Source organism: Odocoileus virginianus, chromosome 6 (genome assembly GCF_023699985.2).
Source record: "Odocoileus virginianus isolate 20LAN1187 ecotype Illinois chromosome 6, Ovbor_1.2, whole genome shotgun sequence".
NCBI classification, from domain to species: domain Eukaryota; kingdom Metazoa; phylum Chordata; class Mammalia; order Artiodactyla; family Cervidae; genus Odocoileus; species Odocoileus virginianus.
Window position 1 is genome coordinate 37,091,555 of NC_069679.1, and position 19,311 is coordinate 37,110,865.

At 37.2% G+C, this 19,311-nt stretch overlaps 1 protein-coding gene across 4 annotated transcripts in view; it reads left to right on the top strand.

Moving 5' to 3' along the window:
* The first annotated feature begins 244 nt into the window (after positions 1 to 244).
* VPS13C (vacuolar protein sorting 13 homolog C) overlaps positions 245 to 19,311 on the top strand; it is a 169,871-nt gene continuing 150,804 nt past the window's right edge. For 2 of the 4 annotated variants that reach the window (XM_070469190.1, XM_070469191.1), the window contains exons 1-5: positions 249 to 442; positions 11,914 to 11,957; positions 12,605 to 12,647; positions 16,259 to 16,354; positions 18,880 to 18,981. In XM_070469190.1, the coding sequence (XP_070325291.1) occupies positions 343 to 442; positions 11,914 to 11,957; positions 12,605 to 12,647; positions 16,259 to 16,354; positions 18,880 to 18,981 (385 nt within the window). In that variant the 5' untranslated portion in view covers positions 249 to 342. Of the gene's footprint in view, positions 443 to 11,913; positions 11,958 to 12,604; positions 12,648 to 16,258; positions 16,355 to 18,879; positions 18,982 to 19,311 lie in introns of all 4 variants that reach the window. The other 2 variants (XM_070469192.1, XM_070469193.1) reach the window with 2 other exon arrangements.

The following is a 19,311-nucleotide window of genomic DNA, read 5'->3' on the forward strand; positions in this document are numbered from 1 at the left end:
GCGTCCCTTTTCTTTCTCTAACATCTCTTTCCTCTGGTGCTGGCCGCTGAGCCAAGCCCCAAAGCAGCTTCTCCGCCGCTCCGCCTGCTGTCAGGTGCCCTGGCGGCCTGCGGCCAGGGGATCACGAGTTTGCGACCCGCCCTCGAAGCTCCAGCTCCGGGCGGCGGCAACAACAGCGGCGGCGGCGGCTGTGGCGCGCCTGCGCACAGCCGGATCACGCGCGGTGCAGCGCGGCGTGGGGGCGGGTCGGCGCCCGGGGGGCTGTCATTCGCAGCTCTGGTCGCCGCTCTCAGCTGCGCCGGTCGGTTCCGGCTCCTCCCTCTTCTGCGCCTGGGTCCCACCATGGTGCTGGAGTCGGTGGTCGCGGACCTGCTGAACCGCTTTTTGGGGGACTACGTGGAGAACCTGAACAAGTCCCAGCTGAAGCTGGGGATCTGGGGCGGTAAGCGAGAGGGCGCGGCCGCGAGTTGCTGGGGGTTGCAGACGCTGGCCGAGGGGCCCCAGCCGCAGGCTGCTCCCCTCCTGGTTCCAGCCCGGGCCGAGTTCCTTTTGCCGTCTGAGGCTCCGCCTCCGGGGAGGGCGCTCGGTGGGGCCCCCTTCCTGGGCCGCAGGTGCGGGGCGTGGGGAGGCCTGTGCCCGCCTCCACCGCCACCGGGTCCTGGGCGCTCGCAGGGTCTGGAGAGGCTCGGTTGGATCGCGCCAGCTGCGCGGAGATTCCCAGCTTTCCTGTCCCTGAGTCCAAAGTCCCTGCCAGGTCCCACCTGCCCACCTTGGGGGACCTCTGCCTGCTCTCGGTCTGCCCCTTCGACTCCACAGAACCCTCCCTGTTCTACTCCAGGTGGAGCGAAACTGGCTGCGTGGTCCCGCACGCCCAAAGTGGCATCAAGGAAGGAGAAACAGGATATTGTATTTCGCAGTTATCTTTTCTGGCAGTTGATAGCTCTCAGGAACTGGCTTTTCGCTAAAGCGTTTGGGAAACGATTGGCAAGTAGGGGAAGATCGTTAGGAGAGGCTCGTCGGTAGAAATTCTTAACTCATAATACTCTCAGCTACTGAGAAAGTGACTACTTCCTTTAGGATTGATTTTCCTCTTAAGAAGAGGAATTTCAATTTTATTTTGGAGCAACAGAGAGAAATTCAAGCCACGACCTACATCATCGTTAATTAGGTGCTGCTTGGTTGCACACTGATTTGACAACAACGCTTCTAGCCTAGAGGTTGTGTATAGAAGTAGATTAGTGTGCTTCTCCATCTTCACAAAGCTTATTTGCACCAATTACCTGAAAAGCTCTGGGGACACTGGGGATACTTCCTTACTCTACAGAAGAGTTTTGGGAATTTTGTCAGCTTTGAAGGGATATCTAAAGTAGTACTCAAATGGATGTTCAGTTCAGACGCTCAGTCCTGTCTGACTCTTTGCGACCCCGTGGACTGCAGCACGTCAGGCCTCCCTGTCCATCACCAACTCCGGAGTTTACTCAAACTCCTGTACATTGAGTCGGTGATGCCGAATGGGTGTATCTGCTTTTAATTCAGTCAGCAAGTCGTTACAGCTGTCCTATAGTATAGCCACTATGAGAACACTTGCAATGTAGTTAGTGCAAAATAAGGTGTGCCAGATGTATAAAGTACACAGCAAGTTTTGAAAATACTCAGTAGGAGAAAGTGTAATATCTCAGCAGTTTTTTATATTGATTACGTGGTGGAATAATATTTGAATATATTGGGTTAAATAAAATATACCATTAGAATTTATTCCATGTCTTTTTGAGCTTCCATGGTGGGTCAGATGGTAAAGAGTTGGTCTACTGTGTGGAAGACCCAGGTTCCATCCCTGGGTGCGAAAGAGCCTTTGGAGAAAGGAATGGCTACCCATGCCAGTATTCTTGCCTGGAGAACCCCATGGACAGAGGAGCCTTGCAGGCTACAGTCCATAGAGTCATACGGAGTCAAACACAACTGAAGTGACTTGGTACTCAGTGCGTTATGCCCATGGCCAGCATCAACTTTATAATAGGCCCTGAGAAATAAACCCATTTCTTTTAGGAAATGCCCCTGATGGAAGTCCATTCACGTTTATCAGACCACAGCTAAACTTGTATAAAGTTTTGCTGCCTTTTATTTTTGTGATAAGCATAAAGAAAGAAATGTTATGAGCTTTTACAGCAACTTCTCAAATATTTTGTTTATAATGCTAATTCTCTCATTAAAATAGGCAAAAATGTGAGTTGGTGATTTCTGTTCTTTGAATAAATTTATCTTACACTTTTTATAGTAAAACAAATGAAATTATTATTCAGTTATTATTAAGAAAACAGCTGATATTTATGACATCTTTGACATTGACAAACTTTATAAAGAATTTAAAATTTTATGTAATAATTACTTGAAAACTGGTTTAGCAGATAAGGTTTATGAGTCATAGAGTTTGACCTTTTCAGTTTTTTCCTTAAATTTTCATATATTGAGAAAGGGAAGAATTCCATCTGCAAACATTTCGCACAGCTGATCTACTATTCTTTCCAAACAAGGAGTAAATTGATACTTCTTTGACTAATCTATGGCAATGGTTTTCAACCAGTAATGACTTTGCTTCCAAGAGAATATTTGCATATCTGAGACACTTTTGATTGTCATGCTGTGGGGAGATGTGTGCTTTTGGTATTTCCTGGGTGAACCCCTAAAGACAGTTATGTTCTACAATACTCAGGACAGCTCCCCACAGCAAAAAGTGTTGTTTAGTCGCTAAGTCATGTCTGACACTTTGTGACCCCATGGATTGTAGTACTCAGCCCAAAATGTTGGTTGAGAAACCCTAGTCTAAGGGGAATATTGAGGTTGTATTTTGCGTTTATAGTAGACCTTGTGGTGCTGAATAGGTTGTAGAAGGAAGTTAAAAGGTACTTAGAGGAATTATATGCTTCATGAAATTTTTAACTTAAGAAAGAAACAGAAGTTTTAAGAAGTGACTCGGTATCATGTCAGTAAAAATGCATAATCTTTGCTTGGATGGTATCAGGAAGGAATTTTAGAAATAAAAATGATGTGTTGATATAATTTGAAAAATTGCTGTGCATATATTCATACATATATAGGCATTCCCAATGAAATCCACAATAAACAAAAAATTAGAGTGAGAAGGATGGGGAGAATTATTGGAAGGCCTAGAATCTGAAAGTTTATTGTGAATATTGCCTTAAATCGCAACACACACACACACACACACACACAAAAGCTTTGTCATCTCCTTCTGTTTTTATTCTTATAAAGATTTTTTTTTAATGCCAAGCAGTTCCTCTATAGTTTTAAAAGTGATTTACACCTAATGATTTTTAAAAAATTCTTGTTGTGGTAGAAAAATGAAAACTTATTTACCAGCTGTGGGATATAGGAGAAACATTTTAATTCTTTAAGCCTTAGTTTTCTTATCTCCCTTTTAAAATGGGGAAATAACACTGTTTGTAAGGTAAATCATATGAAAAATTTTTGTAATTATAATTGTTAAATTGTTAATACTGATAGTAATGGTGATGATACACAAACCTAGCCGAGTGATGGAAACCAGCGTGCTTGTTTAATTTTATACAAATACCTTGAGAAATATTGAGGATTTGGTTCCAGACCACTGCAATAAAGTGAATATCAAAGCAAGTCACACGAACTTTCTCGTTTTCTAGTGCTTATTAAAGTTAATGTTTGGAACAAAGATTAGTAGTCTTTCAAGTGTACAATAGCATTATGTCAAAAAATGTACATACTTAATTTAAAATACTTTATTGCTAAAATATGCTACCCATTATCTGAGCTTTCAGTGAGTCATGATCTTTTTGCAGTAGGTACATCAAAAATCACTGATCACTATAGCAAATATAATAATAATGAAAATTTTGATATATTTTTTGAAAAATTTGATATATTGCCAAAATTACCAAAATGTGACACAGAGACGTGAAGTGAGTAAATACTGTTGGAAAAATGGCACCGGTAGGCTTGCTTGACAGGGTTGCCACAAACCTTCAATTTGTAAAAAATTTGTAAAAAACAGTGTCTATGAAGCTCAGTAAAGGGAAGTGCAGTAAAATGAGCGATGCCTATATTTTCATAAGTATGACCTCTAAGGTTTTCACATTTTTCAGTGTAATAATTTTGTGTAGAGTTAATACCACATTTCCAAAGATTGCTCTTAAAAGAAAAAAAAACTATTTGTATTTGAACTTACACTTATAGTACTTGTACTACTTGCTGGGTGTTTTGTAAGTCAGATTTTCAAAGGTTCAGAAAAGTGCCTGGTGGGCATGTTGCTGTCAATGCAGGCGGAAAGGCTTATCTAGGTTTTTGTTCCCCATACACTGGTACCAGCAGATAAGTTGCACAGCCTTTAGCTATTTGAGGCAGGTCCAGGGTTTAATTGTTTTAAGAGTAACATGTTTGAGAAGGTATGTTGAAACACCGGATCTTTTGCAATTTGGTTTAGGCAGGATTGTGGCAATGTAGAACCTTTTTCAGTTTGATTTTTCAAGGTGACTTGCCATGAAAAGTCATCAGAAAATCTCCATTCAGAATTCTGCTGCTCTCGCTTCCATTTGATAGGTAGACTATACATAGAGGCTGTGAAGAGCTGGATGCAGGAGGTGACTGTGGTGACCTTCTGGCCACCAGCAGGAGTAGGAGGCAGGTGGAGTACCCTCAGAATTTTAATTCTGCAAACAAGGCCAAGCCTGTGCTGATTACTCTATTGTCCTTCATTCCACCCTTGACCCTTTTCCATCAGCTGCCAGATGTTCTTGGAGCTGAGCAGCATAAGGGAGGAGGAAACGTGGGATCTAATTACATGTCCAGTACTGCCTGGTTCATTGATTTTTAGCAAGTCACTGCCCACTGACTACTAGCTTCTTATCTGTAAATGAGAAGGCGAGGCAAGGTCGTTTCTTCTGGCTTTGAACTTTCGTGACTTGAACAAGGCCAGATCCACATGTGCTCCTTTGTTAAGTACTCCCACTTGCTCTGCATTCATGGTGAGAAATGATAGTCAAATCATGTTTACCTTTTTGTTCTTCACTCACTACTGGTGAGCAGAGTCACAGTCATGACGTATGACAGGAAGAATGAAGTTCCAGCTTCATGCTGATATTCACAAATCCAAATCTATATATTACATTGTCTTAACAGGTAGCTGAAGGGCAGCCTGAAAAAACAGGCCTCTTTGCTTCTTTCTAACCTTAATCCATAAAACATAGCAATATCTCAGTATTTCTAAACCTGTTGAGGAATTTTTTTTATTTCTCTCCTCCCAGCCGACACTTAGCCTAGTGAAAGCCACACTTGTCATTAGCTTGCCCTGTCACATGTGTTTACATGTGAAAAAAGCTCAATATCGTAACATACTTAAGCATTTAAATATCATTATTTAAAACAATGCTTTAAAATATTATTGAAACAACTTTCCACATATTTGAATAGTATGGCAAATTAAAACTTCACCCCTTTCTACAAATAGAGCTGGAAGTTGGTACTTGGGTAACCATTCTGCGAAGGGGCTCTGCCACACTACTTACTTTTATGAGAGCCCTGAAATGTATTTGAAAAGGAGAAAGTTCAGTGGTGACTTGGCAGCTTTCCAACTTTCTTTGCTGAGACTTCCTGTTTCCATAGGGAAATGGGAGGGTGAGAGTGAGTTGTTTCTTCTCCTTCCCCCAGTTTACTCTCTCAAGACAAAGTTACTGTGAACTCCTATTAAAAGGACTCTAGATGAAGTAATTTGGGTTAAATAGCTAGATTCAACTGAAATGAGTTGATATAATATTTTAAAGTATTTTTACTAAAGCAATAGTTATCAAAATAATTTGATTTATTTTAGAAATGTTCATTCATTTACTTTAGCTTAGGGCTTCCCTGGTGGCTCAAATGGTAAACAATCTACCTGCAATGCTGAAGGCCCAGGTTTGATCCCTGGGTTGGGAAGATCTCCTGGAGAAGGGAATGGCTACCCATTCCAGTATTCTTGCCTGAATTCTGCGGATAGAGGAGCCCTGTGATTGTAAAGAGTTGGACACGAAGAAGGGCTAACACTTTCACTTACTTTAGCTCATGTCCTTGGGAAATGAATATGTTTGAATATTTATATATACTTTCAAATAAATAATGGGAGTTTATGTTACAGATAAGCAAAGGGAATCTTAAATAAAAAGTGAATAGCACCACATATTCTTTTTTCACCATTTTATGACATGCAAAGCTAGTTTCATGGCTGAGGGCATTTTTATTTATTGGTTGATTTTTTGTTTTTAATCCCAGTTTTGTGTTCATCTGTGTGTTTTATATTAAGAACATTGACCAGGGAGTCGGGAGACATAGATTCTATTCTGAGCACTGCTGCTGTTGCTGTTTAGTTGCTAAGTCATGTCCGACTCTTTGCCACCCCGTGGACTGTAGCCTGCCAGGCTCCTCTGTCCATGGTATTTCCCAGGCAGGAATATTGGAGTGGGTTGCCATTTCCTTTTCAGGGGATCTTCCTGACCCAGGGATTCAACCTGCAGTTCCTGTTTGGCAGGCATCTCCTGCACTGGCGGGCAGGTTCTTTACTGCTGAGCCACCTGGGAAGCTACTATGTATTAATTGTATAACCTTGCGTAAACCACCCAGTCTCTTTAAAAGATTTCTTCATGTACAAAGTGAAAGCAGATTAGGTTTTAAGGTCTTCATGGTCCTAAAAAGCTCTAAATCATAACTTATGAATTTCTTCTGTTTTTGGAAAAATGTAGATTTTTAAAAAGTACTGAAATGACCCTTTGCAATGCTGTCTCCTGCTTCTGTGTTTTCCACGGAGACACATTTCTTTTTCTTAACATAAAGCTTGACTTTCCTTTACTTTCTGGTTATGTCTTTGCTAGTAACAACTGATTTTAGTTACACTTTTTGGCTTTGGGTTTCTAAAGAAATTCTTTTAAAAACGCAAAAACCAAAAATGGCCCACCAGCTATCCAGGCCTCTCAATGTGGGGTCCAGTTCTTATATGGCATTTGTTTTTTGTTTTTTTTTTTCTTCAAGAAAGATGGAATTATCATCAGATTCTCTAACCTATCTGTGCTCTTTGGGAGATAGTGTAATGTTTTTAATACAGCATGGGGCATCAGGAGACTTGAGCCCTGGCTCCACCGCTTACTATGTTCACATAGTGTTCTTAGGCCATTCATTTAACCTCTGAGCCCCTGTTTGTTTTTACATTCCTGCCTCCTTTTACACCCAGGAGGCTGTGAGGATCAAGTAATGTGGTAGATCTGAGAGTGTTTTCTATCAATAACATAGAAAGATTTATGTTCTTAATGTAGTCATTTCTGTTTCAGTACAAATGGCAACCACTCCGTGTTCTTGCCTGGGAAATCCCATGGAGAGAGGAGCCTGGTGGGCTGCAGTCCATGGGGTTGCAAAGAGTCGGACACGACTGAGCGACTAACACACACACAGGCATTCTAATGAACGGAGTGTGTTTGCCGAGTGCCATGAGGAGAATCAATGAGTTTGAAGTCAGGTTGGGGATTTATATACCTGAGTGTTAAGTGCCATAAGAATTGTGTAGTGAAACTTCTGTGAAAGTTCAGATTATTTCTGACTGGAGGTATTTAACATCAGCACTGTATTTCTTACATTTATTTTGTAGGCCATTATGTGTTTTAAAAGCTATTCTTGGACTGAGGTGAACTTGCTCCACATTATATCAGTGGCATTGGATTTTTATTCACAAATGTACCAACTTTGTTATTTTCTATAATTTAGCAGTCCTGTCTTTTTCTTTTGAAACTTTTCTGAGCTGGCTCCAACTCCGCCTGCTTGGTTTCATTTGCTAATTTAATGGGTTTACTTTCATTTCTCTCCTCTGGTTCATTCTTAAAGATTATTAAGTTAAATTTTGATTGAGGATTTACTCTTTTAAGATGCTTCTTTGAAATATCCTTCAAGATTAGCTTTGAAAGTTTATATGTGACACTCTGGTCACGTGCGCTCATCCAGAATGTTTCTGTTTATTCATGATTTACTTTCATTTCTTTCATCATATAGTGCATACATTTCTTTCATCATATAGTGAGTGCATTGAGAGGCCTGGGTAGCTGGTGGGCCATCATTTACTTTCATCATGTAGGGTCAAAGTCAGAAACCTTGTCTTCTGAAGCTAGACTAACTTTTGCTCTCATCCTTCAGACTTGGCAATCCATCATAGAAGGAAATCATTTCACAGAACCTCTTTTCTTCTTTCTACCTTGGTCTCCTTGGAAATTTGTGGGGTTAGAGACACTTGGTTGTGGGATTGGCTTGTAGTGCCTTCCTCGCTGGCAGAGTTAAGTTTATCCATCTCCAATTATTAGTCTTTCTTTCCTCCCTTTTTTGGGGGGGGGTTGTTAAAGATTAGACACAAATATTTACCCTTCCTCTAGGTTTTCAGGAACTTCCTATGACCTCTGTGTTCTTAGCCCGGGGTGATCTGATTATAGCTATTAAAGTTACTTGCATGTGTATAGAATTATATTATCTTGAATAGAAATGGAAAACTAAATCCTAACTTTTCCCTCAGCAGTCAGTTAAATATAAAGTGGCTGATATTTAGGCGGGAGTGTGCTTTCTGTATCTGCAGAAAACATGCATTTTAGTGGAAGAGTACACTGAGCACAGTGCCTTAGTTAGATAAGGCACTCATCTACCAGCTGAGTGAATGAGTGCACTTTCATCCTGGTGTTAATCAGAAATATGCTGCCGTTCCTCCCCTTTTCTTTGTGTTAGGAGTAGTGACTCCTCCTTCAGTGCAAATAATTTATAGAATGTATCATTCTTATTATCACTGTTATGGTTACTATTTGTTAGATAACATTTACATTTTTTCTAGAGAGGAAGTATGCATTTGATTGCTGGACTCTTAAGTAGTAGAAATAGATCTTTTTTTTAATGTTTCTGTAGATAGTAAATGGTAAATATAGGAGGAATTTATATAAAACATATTAAGGTCATATTGACGTTAGAGTTTAGCCTGTTTCCCCATTTCATATTGTAATTTAATAGTATTAACTTAAAAGTAATATCTATTTATTGTACAAACTAGAAAATACTGAAGAACATGAATTAAAAAATCCTTAATTCTACCTCCTAGCAATAAACACTATTACCTTTCTCTAATCTGCCTTTCTAAATGTACTTGTTCGGCTCTGTTAGCCATATTGGCAGCTTTACTATTTCACATCTTAAATAGCATCTATCACTTATTAAAGAACCACAGTGGCACTGTGGTAGAAAGTGTGCTTTTTATGAGAGCACTAATATTTTTACATATATTATGTTAGTGCCTTAACAATTGTTAGAAAATGCTTTATATCTACTGCAGGTTACTTGAGAGCATTCCTGGTGACCCTTGACTCTCTAGTTGAAAATCAAGGGGAGGAACAAGCAAAATTCACGAGCAAGTTTACAAGCCTCCCTTGAGGTCTTAGGTCTTGTTAAACTGGTATGTACAGCTTCACATGTGCACTAACTTCTGTGCACATCACTTCTTTTGACTCAAATAGAATTCCCATTTGTAGTTTTTTGTAATTCGTCATCTGACAGAATTAAGTCCAGGAATATTCTCCCACTTTATTTAATTTTTATGCATATAATACTTTTCAAAGATTTTTTTTTCATAATTCTCAAACACTGGTCAGTTTTCCATGACTACTATATTAATCATATGTTTGGTCAGTGATGACATCTTGTCAGTTCTAGCCCCCAAATAACTTTTTCATCTGTCTCTTTGACCCTGAAGTTATTGCCTAGTTCAGGTTTTAATTTCTTTTCAGTATATTGTAGAAATTTCCCTCCTGTTATTATGCTGTAGTATTTTCTTCTCACTTGTGAAGCTTTTACCTCCTACTTCCCTTTTCTTACAGCTTTTAAGTTTATTATAGAAAATTTACAATGTGCATTTATAAAGAAGATGAACTTTATTATATGGCAATAACAGCTGTGATTATTACGGTATCTAGTGTTACAGTTGTTATCTATATGTGCATATATATAATTTTAAATGTATAGATCAGTCTGGGCATTCTTCGCCCTTACTTTAAACCTGTTTAGGAGCGTGTTCCCATGTCTGTCTGTGTTTTGTTGCTCTGTTATGGGTTATGATGATGTATGCTGTCTTCCTGGACTTGCAGTTCTTTATTTAGGTCCTCCCTTCCATCAGTCCTTTCTGCTTTTGTAACTAATACTGCAGTATCTTTGGCTCAATTATTTGGACAGATTCACTTCTTACGACAAAAGAATAATGGTTCTAGCTCAGATTTTGTCATCCCTGTTGTACATATTTCATCTCTCTCTCGTAGCCAGTCTGATTCTGAAGACTCTTGGTTAGCCTAGTTCCTGCCAACCTTTCTGGGTTTATCTCCTATCCCCGCAACCAGCTGCAAAAAACCACATGTGTTTTCTAAAATATATCTTACTCAGAGATGTCTGTTGCCTTCTTTTCTTGGTGCTTTAGTTGTTAAGTCATGTCTGCCCGACTCATGCAGCCCCATGGACTGTAGCCCACCAGGCTCCTCTGTTCATGGTATTTCCCAGGCAAGAATACTGGAGTGGATTGCTCTTTCCTACTCTGGGGGATCTTCCTGACCCAGGAATCAAACCTGTGTCTCCTACATTGGCAGGCAGATTCTTTACCGCGGAGCCACCAGGGAAGCCCTTTGTTCTCTCTTCTTATCCACCCAGTCAATATTTCTTCAGTCTTCTAGCCTAAACTTTTGTGTGAAGTTCTTAATCTCTCTTGGCAGAACTAGGTGGTTCCTCCCTTGCATCTTATGCACTATTCTGTTGGGATGTCAATAGAATATTTCCCAAATTTTAGAAATTTGCTCTCCTCTGCTAGGCTGTGAACTTCTCACCAGCAGGATTGTTATTCTCTTTCTTTCCAGCACTTGACTCAGAGTAGGTGCTTAATAAATGTTTGCTTGACTAAATCTGAGATCTGGGAGAAACCGACTCTCTTAACAGTGGCATAATAGAGTTGAATATACTTTTTAATTCTTTTTAGAATACCACCAGGAAGAAACTACTTGATTGAAAAATGTTTCGAGAGAGCGTAGGAAGCATAGTATTTTTTGGAAAAAAAAATGTGTCATGAGTGATTAAGAAAATGCATAATTAAATAATTTATACTTGTATTTCATGTTGGAACTTGCATTTTAGTAACCTTTAGAGAAGTTACATGAAATGAAAACTTTTTTGGCTTATATTTTTATGTAAACAAGAATATTTACTTATTCTGTATGAACATATAGATGCAGTGTTTAAAATTTGAGTCATGCAATAGTGTCATTATGGCTTTCATTTTTATAACTTAATATCTGAATAAACTTTTAAAAAGTTGGACTAATGAGAGGCTAGTAGAACCATAAACAATTACTGGGAAAGTAGGGTGTTTGAAGTTTTAAAAGTTTAAAAGAGCAGCACTGTATTCTTATAGAAATTATTCACTGACACTATGATTAAGGAAAAGATCCTGGGTTACAGGATAATTTATCTGTTCTAATAGTAACCTCTTTATTTGCTTCTTTTAAGATTTTGGCTTAATCATTCAAAATGATGGATATATGGATATTTTCAGTTCTAAGTTCTTTAATCTGAAAGGCATCAGTTTCTTTCTCATTGTCTATTTAAATGCTAGCCAGTTTAAATATTTTATAATTTCTTTTGCATTGGGCTCACCTAAAGTATGCCATAACGAATGCTTCTTGTCTATATAGAACAACTCTTTTGTGCCTTAGCTTCTTAAATTCTTGAAGTTTGCTTTGCTTACTTCTTAGCGTTTAGCAGAGTGTTTGTATTGCATTAAGACAGGGTATTCTATTACTAATTGGTGTATTAATTTTATATTTTTTGTCTTTTTTTTTTTTAAAGGTAATGTGGCCTTGGATAATCTACAGATAAAAGAAAATGCTCTGGTAAGTTTTTTTTTTTTGAATGTAAACTATGTTGAAAGTAAAAATGTTGGTTGCTCAGTCCTGTCTGACTCTTTGCAACACCATAAACTGTAGCCCACCAGGCCCTTCTGTCCATGGAATTCTCCAGTCAAGAATACTGGAATGGATAGCCATTCCCTTCTCCAGGGGATCTTCCCAAACCAGGGATTGAACCCGGAGTCTCCTGTATTCCAGGCAGATTCTTTACTATGTTGACCACCCAGTTAATTCAATAAGCTCTTTGAAACCCTGGTTACTGGGTACCTGATGAAGTGATTGTTCGTTTAATGATTTATTCTAGGAAAATCTGAGATGGAAGATTTAGAAAAAAATTTTTTTCCATATGATTGAAATATTATCTCTTGGAAAATGGAATGTTCTTTAACTATAAACTCTTTTTCTATTATTCTTATTTATATTTTGCTTCTCTTATGAATTCTGTCTTTAAAGTCAAGTTTAAGTTACTAAAAACATTTTTTCACCTATGAAACATATCCTGTATGAGTTTCTCAGATGAAAAACTTTATTTTTCCTTAGAGATAATTGTGTATTTAAATAATTATTACAAAGATGATTTGGGGGCACTTAATAGTTTAAGATGTTCAATTTTTTTTTCCTTCCTTCTGAAGAGTGAATTGGATGTTCCTTTTAAAGTCAAAGCTGGCCAAATTGGTAAGTACTTCACTCTTCATTTGAGTTATTCTTCATCCTTTTAGTTTTTTATTTTTCCTGTTATTTAATCTCAGACATCTTTTTGAACTTGAACAAAATGTGATAGGTTTTTGGCTTATGTTGATTAGAGCTTTCCGAGTTCTGAGCCTAATGTATCCTATACCTAGTACATCTATGAAAGTTTTTGAGCCAAGTGTAGAAAACTACCGTCTAAACTAGAAGGACATTTGAACTGCAGTGATATTTTTCAGGCTTTGGTTCCACCACAAAATGAAGAAAAGTATCTTCATTTTCAAAGTTGATATGCAAATTTTTTTTTTTTTAAAATTTCAAAGTAGTATAATTTGCAGACTCTAGTAAAGAGAATTTGTTGTTGTTCAGTTGCTGAGTTGTGTCCAATTCTTTGCAACCCCGTGGACTGCAGGACCCCAAGCTTCCCTTGCTTCACTATCTGTCAGAGTGTGCTCAGAATCATGGCTATTGAGTTGGTGATGCTGTCTAACCATCTCATTCTCTGCTGCCCTCTTCTCCTTTTGCCTTCGATTTTTCCCAACATCAGGGTCTTTTCTAACAAGTCGGCTCTTTGCATCAGGTGGCCAAAGTACTGGAGCTTCAGCCTCAGCATCAGTCCTTTCAGTGAATAGTCAGGGTTGATTTTCTTTAGGATTGACTAAAGAGAATTTAAGTATAGCTAATTTCCCTTATGTTTTATTCAGCCATTTCACTTGATATATTGTGCAGCAATGTGGTATAAAGGATATGTTCTGTTAAGTTGAAAGTCTGTGTAGCTAAACTCTTACACTAAGATCATCCATAACTAAGCATACATCTTTTTTGGAGGAATTTTTCAATAGGAAGTTTAATATAGCAAGTCCTTTCAACTTGTCCATGCTGCCTGGTTTTTACTTTTTAAAAACTGTAAATTGCAACCCTAGATGACTTCTTACTTTAGAATTTTTACTTATGCCACCATCCTTCCTTTCATCCCTATCATCCTGCTACTTCACCACATTGCTTTCCTTCTTCATTCATTATTTTGTATCCAGGGAAGGCTTTGTCTTTTACTGTCCTAGCATCTTTAGTAATTACTTGAATACTTCTGTGAATCTGCATTACTTCATAAATATGTGTTCCTTTTATATAAATTAAAACATTTTAATGTAAATTTTCTTTTTTTCCCTCTTGAAACAGGAGATACTCCCTTGGCTTGAAGATATCGCTAGGGCATACATTATATTTTTTGTTTGTCTGTTACACAGAGCCTTGTTTAGCAGTGTTGTGGATGTATTGTTGTAGCCCTGTATGCTTAATTGAAATCCTCCAGTGAAGTTATAGCTATTCATTCAGTCTTCTATCTTTGAGATACGTAGCTATGGGAGAAGCAAGGGTAAATGTGGTATCTTTGTCCTCAAAGATACTAGAGAGATCTAAAATTAGCACAAAATATTGCAGCCTCATATTCAGGTTAATGGATGAGTTATATTTGCCTAAATAGCTTACATGTTATTCGTTGTATTATTACAACAAAATTTATATTTTGGAAGAGGTTTTCAATGGTTCTGAATTTATTTTCTTTGCTTCTAAAGTATTATAAGAATTTAATGGCTTTCTTCCAGGTTACTCACTGTTATGAGAGATACTTTGCATGTAAGGATGCAAAGCATATTTTCGTTACACTTGTCTCTGTTTCGAGGTTTATCAGGCCCTTATATTACTGTTAGCTTAAAATTAACAGTTATTAAATTACTGTTAGCTTAAAATATTACACCTAACCTGTAGAGTTAGTGTGGCTAGTACACCAAGGATGTTTTGATTTTCTAAGAGCTAGATATGTTTGTGGATACTGCTTTTACTTAAAAATTTAAAAAATTTCCTGATTTATAAAAGGAAGGCAGTGGAAATTTCAGTGGAATATAGAATAGTCAAGGATGGGAGGATAATGAGTTATGGTAAAAGGAGAGAAAAAAGGCTTAGAGAACAGATAATTTATTTTTGGTATTAAAGAAGATTTCCCACTTTTTCAATCTCATGCTCACCAAGAAGGCAATCAAGTCAATTTTTAGGAGTTGATGAGACAATTACAATTAAAACACTATCTATTATAAATATAAGTGGTGCTCACTATAAAATCAACAGACTTAGAAATGACCCAGAAATGTACTGCCCTTGGCTGTAGGCTCCTCTGAAGTAGTTACTGTTTAAGGACCTCATCAGGGTTACAAACTGGAGAAAAGTAAAAATATAGATGGAGAAATAATTCTGGATTTTAACCTAGGTAAGAGATTCCCAGCCAAAACTGGCTTGCCTCCATAGCCATCCAGGTGAAGCAAAATATCTTCCCTTACATTACATTATTTTATTTCCTCTTCAGCTTTTTATCCTGTTTAGCAATTCTTTGAGCTTTCAGCATCTTGATTTAAAATGCCAGTGATTCTGATGGTGTAAGTAGTTTAGTCACTCATATATTAGCATGACTTAGTTGAATCAGATTCTTTTGTCTTAAGAATCTGATCAGCAGTACTGAGAGAACTATAGCTTTTATAGGGTCATTTTTTAAAAATTGTGATGAGAGAAGATATTTAATTTTGGAACATGGGAAACTGTAGGGGTAAAAAGGTTTGGGTAGAATTGCTCTGATACATTTGAGGGTAGATTGGGACATTTGCTGCCTGGAGACCTGAAAAGAGGGCATACTAGTGATTGGGAAGAGAGTAAAGAAATAGCGTGGAAAGATACCAAAGACAGGTTTTTGCCCATTTCAAACTTTAGCTGAAAATATGCCCTTTTCCTCTTCTGTCTCCTGCTTTGCGTAGCTTTTTCCTATAGACTCCAAACTTGGCTTAGTGACACTTAGGGGAGTTCATCTACGTTATGGGCGAGAAAGTTTATGGGCGAGAAAGTTTCTGTAGGCCCGCCTCTGAAGGACTTGATATTAACACCATTGTTTCTAACGGAGAAGATGTGTTCTGCCTTTTATGTGATTTATAAGTAGATATTTGGAATATAGCTAGTCTGAACTGCCTGTCACTTTATAATACTGGTAATCATAAAACAGTATACCTTGCCTTTAGGGTTGGCCTCTTCTAGTTGTAGCAATTTAGCATACTGTCAACGTCTTTTCCTTTGGTGCTCTGATATGTGTTGCTGGTTCAGTTCCTGGGATCTTGAACAGATACTCTCTTACACTGATGCTATAGAGATGAGGTTGCAGGTGTGACTAGGAACAGCATGTACCGTATTTAGACTATCAGTTCTGATTCGATTGATGACTTGAGTGGACTTAAGCAAATAATTAAACCTGCCTGGGACTGAGTTTTCTTTTTTTCAAAACCAAAGTAATAGTTGCCTTGTTTTTCTTTCAGTTTGGGAATATTAAATGAAGTAATAGTTATCAAAAAGTTTGAAAAGTATAAAGCACGATGTAAATAGTTATTTCTAATAGTAATATAATATGGAAAAGATGTTTTAAACTGTGTTAGTTTTTTTTTCTTCTGAGTGATGTTCATATTCTATATCTGAAAGGTTTTGTATACTTCTTCTCTTAATGGAAAGTGAGAAATGTATATCTTTTTGAGCATCCAAATAAGAAAGTTGAAATCATGTTTGTTTAGATAAATTAACTTTGAAGATTCCTTGGAAGAACCTTTATGGCGAAGCTGTTGTTGCAACTCTAGAGGGATTATACCTGCTTGTTGTCCCAGGAGCAAGTAAGTTATTTTAGATTATAACCATTCAGTAAAGTCATAGTAAAATTAAATTGTTACTTTGGTTAAATATTTTAATATGTTTAGTTAAAACAGAACATAATTTAAGTAAACTAATCATATTCATATAAGTACACACATGCATTTTACATGTACATATATAGCCACATTTTAGATGACATATTTTATACTGTTGTTGGAAAGAGTAAGTTCAGCCATTTGTGAAATTTATTCTATTCTCTGTGAATAATTATTTTACAACTAAGTCTTCTGTTGAGATGCATTAGACAGATTTACTTTTGAGAATGAAAGTAAATAAAATTTTTTTTTCTTATTTATTTATTTTAAAATTTTTTTATTTTCATTTATTTTTATTAGTTGGAGGCTAATTACTTTACAATATTGCAGTGGTTTTTGTCATACATTGACATGAATTAGCCATGGATTTACCTGTATTCCCCATCCCCATCCCCCCTCCCACCTCCCTCTCTACCCACTCCCTCTGGGTCTTCCCAGTGCACCAGGCCCGAGCACTTGTCTCATGCATCCAGCCTGGGCTGGTGATCTGTTTCACCCTAGATAATATACGTTTCGATGCTGTTCTCTTGAAATATCCCACCCTCGCCTTCTCCCACAGAGTCCAGAAGTCTGTTCTGTACATCTGTGTCTCGTTTTCAAGTAAATAAATTTTTAAAAATGTACTGTCATGTTAATCTACAGATTGGAAAATTTTTTTTCCCATTTTGTTGCTTCTGATTTTGAGTGAATGTTCTTTCAAAAGCATGTATAAAGTAGGTAATTTTCTCATCGTACATTATAGTATTTTAATTTTTAATGACTTTTAAAGTAGTGATGTTTTTAAAAGTAATATCTTTCATTATTAATGTTTTTTTCAGTTTGAGATCAGTATAATGTTAAGAAAAGTTTAGATATTTTAGGGAAAAGTTACTTGTTTTATCAATTATAAAAGACAATTTTTATTTTTATATTTTGTTTTCCAGTCTTTCCTGTATAAAGTCATACTTGATTTAACATAGCATTTATCACATTATATATGTAACATGGATCCGGCTTCTCTACTTAGTGTGTGTATATATATTTTTTCCAAACTTTACTTGTTTTTAATTGAAGGAAAATTGCTTCACAATATTGTGTTGGCCCCTGCCATACTTGAGCACGAGTCAGCCGCAGGTACACCTGTGTCCCCCCTTTTTTAACCTCCTTCCCATCGCCCACCCCTCCAGATTGTTACAGAGTGCTGGTCTGAGTCCCCTGAGCTACACAGCAAATTCCCATTGCTTACCTGTTTTACACATGGTAGTGTGTCTGCTTCCATGTCACTCTCTCTGTCATCCCACCCTCTGCTTTCCCCTGCCCTCGTCTGTAGGTCTGTTCTCTATGTCTGCATATCCATTGTTGCTCTGAAGATAGGTTCATCAGTACCATCTTTCTAGATTCCATATATATGTATTAATATAAGGTATTTGTTTTTCTCTTTCTGACTTGCTTCCCTCTGTATAATAGGCTCTAGGTTCATCCATCTCATTAGAACCAGCTCAAATGTGTTCCTTTTTATGGCTGAGTAATATTCCACTGTATTTATGTACCATAGCTTCTTTATCCATTCATCTGATGATGGACGTCTAGGTTGCTTCCCTGTCCTAGCTAAATAGTGCTGTAGTGAACACTGGGGTACATGTGCCTTTTCCAATTTTGGTTTTCTCAGGGTATATGCCAAGAAGTGGGATTGCTGGGTTATATTGTAGTTCTACTCCCACTTTTTTTGAGGCATCTCCTAGTGTCTTCCATAGTGGCTGTATCAGTTTACACTCCCACCGACAATGCAAAAGGGTTATTTTTGATGAAATATGGAAACCACAGTTTCCGTGGTGATAGTGACAATTTTGAAAGGCTATATGATATTTTATTATGGACTGCCAACTGGTATTTGCTGTTACAGTGAACATTATAAACTCATCCTTCTTATAGGTATCTTTCTTATTTTGTGTTTTTTCCTTAGGTACATGATCAGAAATGAGATTACTAAATTAAAAGGATATGATTTTATGTATTTTATGATTGTTGATACATATTCTTGAATTTCTTTCTCAGAGTCTTTTTTTAAATCAGTGTTACATTGATACCAGCTGACATTGGATATTACATGTTTTTTGTACTCAAAATTTTACCACTCAGATATAATAACTGGAAATTTTTTGATGTATTTTCTGCCTTCTCTTTGTTTTTCCCTTTTCCCTTCCTACTCACCCTGTTCCCCAATCATCCTTTTTCCTGTTTTCTTTTTCCCTTTAGTTCCTTTCCTTCCTTCCTTTTCTTTTTGATGTGAACTTTTTAAATAGATAAGAATCATTTATGTAAGCTTTTTGTAAAACCAATCCAAAAAATATAAATGTTTTTTGCTTAAAAAATTACCTGTTACACATACACACAATATAATGAGGCTGAACTTCTCTTATTTATTTATTATTGCTTTTCTTGATGTGTGAATTAACTACATATATTTTTAGGTATTAAATATGATGCTGAAAAGGAAGAAAAATCCTTGCAAGATATTAAACAGAGAGAGTTATCCCGAATTGAAGAAGCCCTTCAAAAAGCAGCAGAGAAAGGTACAATATGTTTATGTTTTAGGTAAATGTACATACACCTATGTTTTAGATACATTTAATACTCTGTAAAGAGGATTCTTTCATAAGCCTTCATAAGCTATTGTTCCAAAGAATCTCCTTTTAACGTCATATCTCATAATATTGATTATAAAGATTTTAATGACTCACATTTAGGAATCATTGCTTTTGTGATTATTTTATCTCACTGCCAGTTAAATTTTCTTACTTTTCTTAAGTAGTCATTTCTACTATGCTACTTTATGGTGACTTCCCAAATTCTTTGAGTTCTTGTAGTCCTCTTTGTTTTTGCCAAAGGTTAATGGTTTCTTT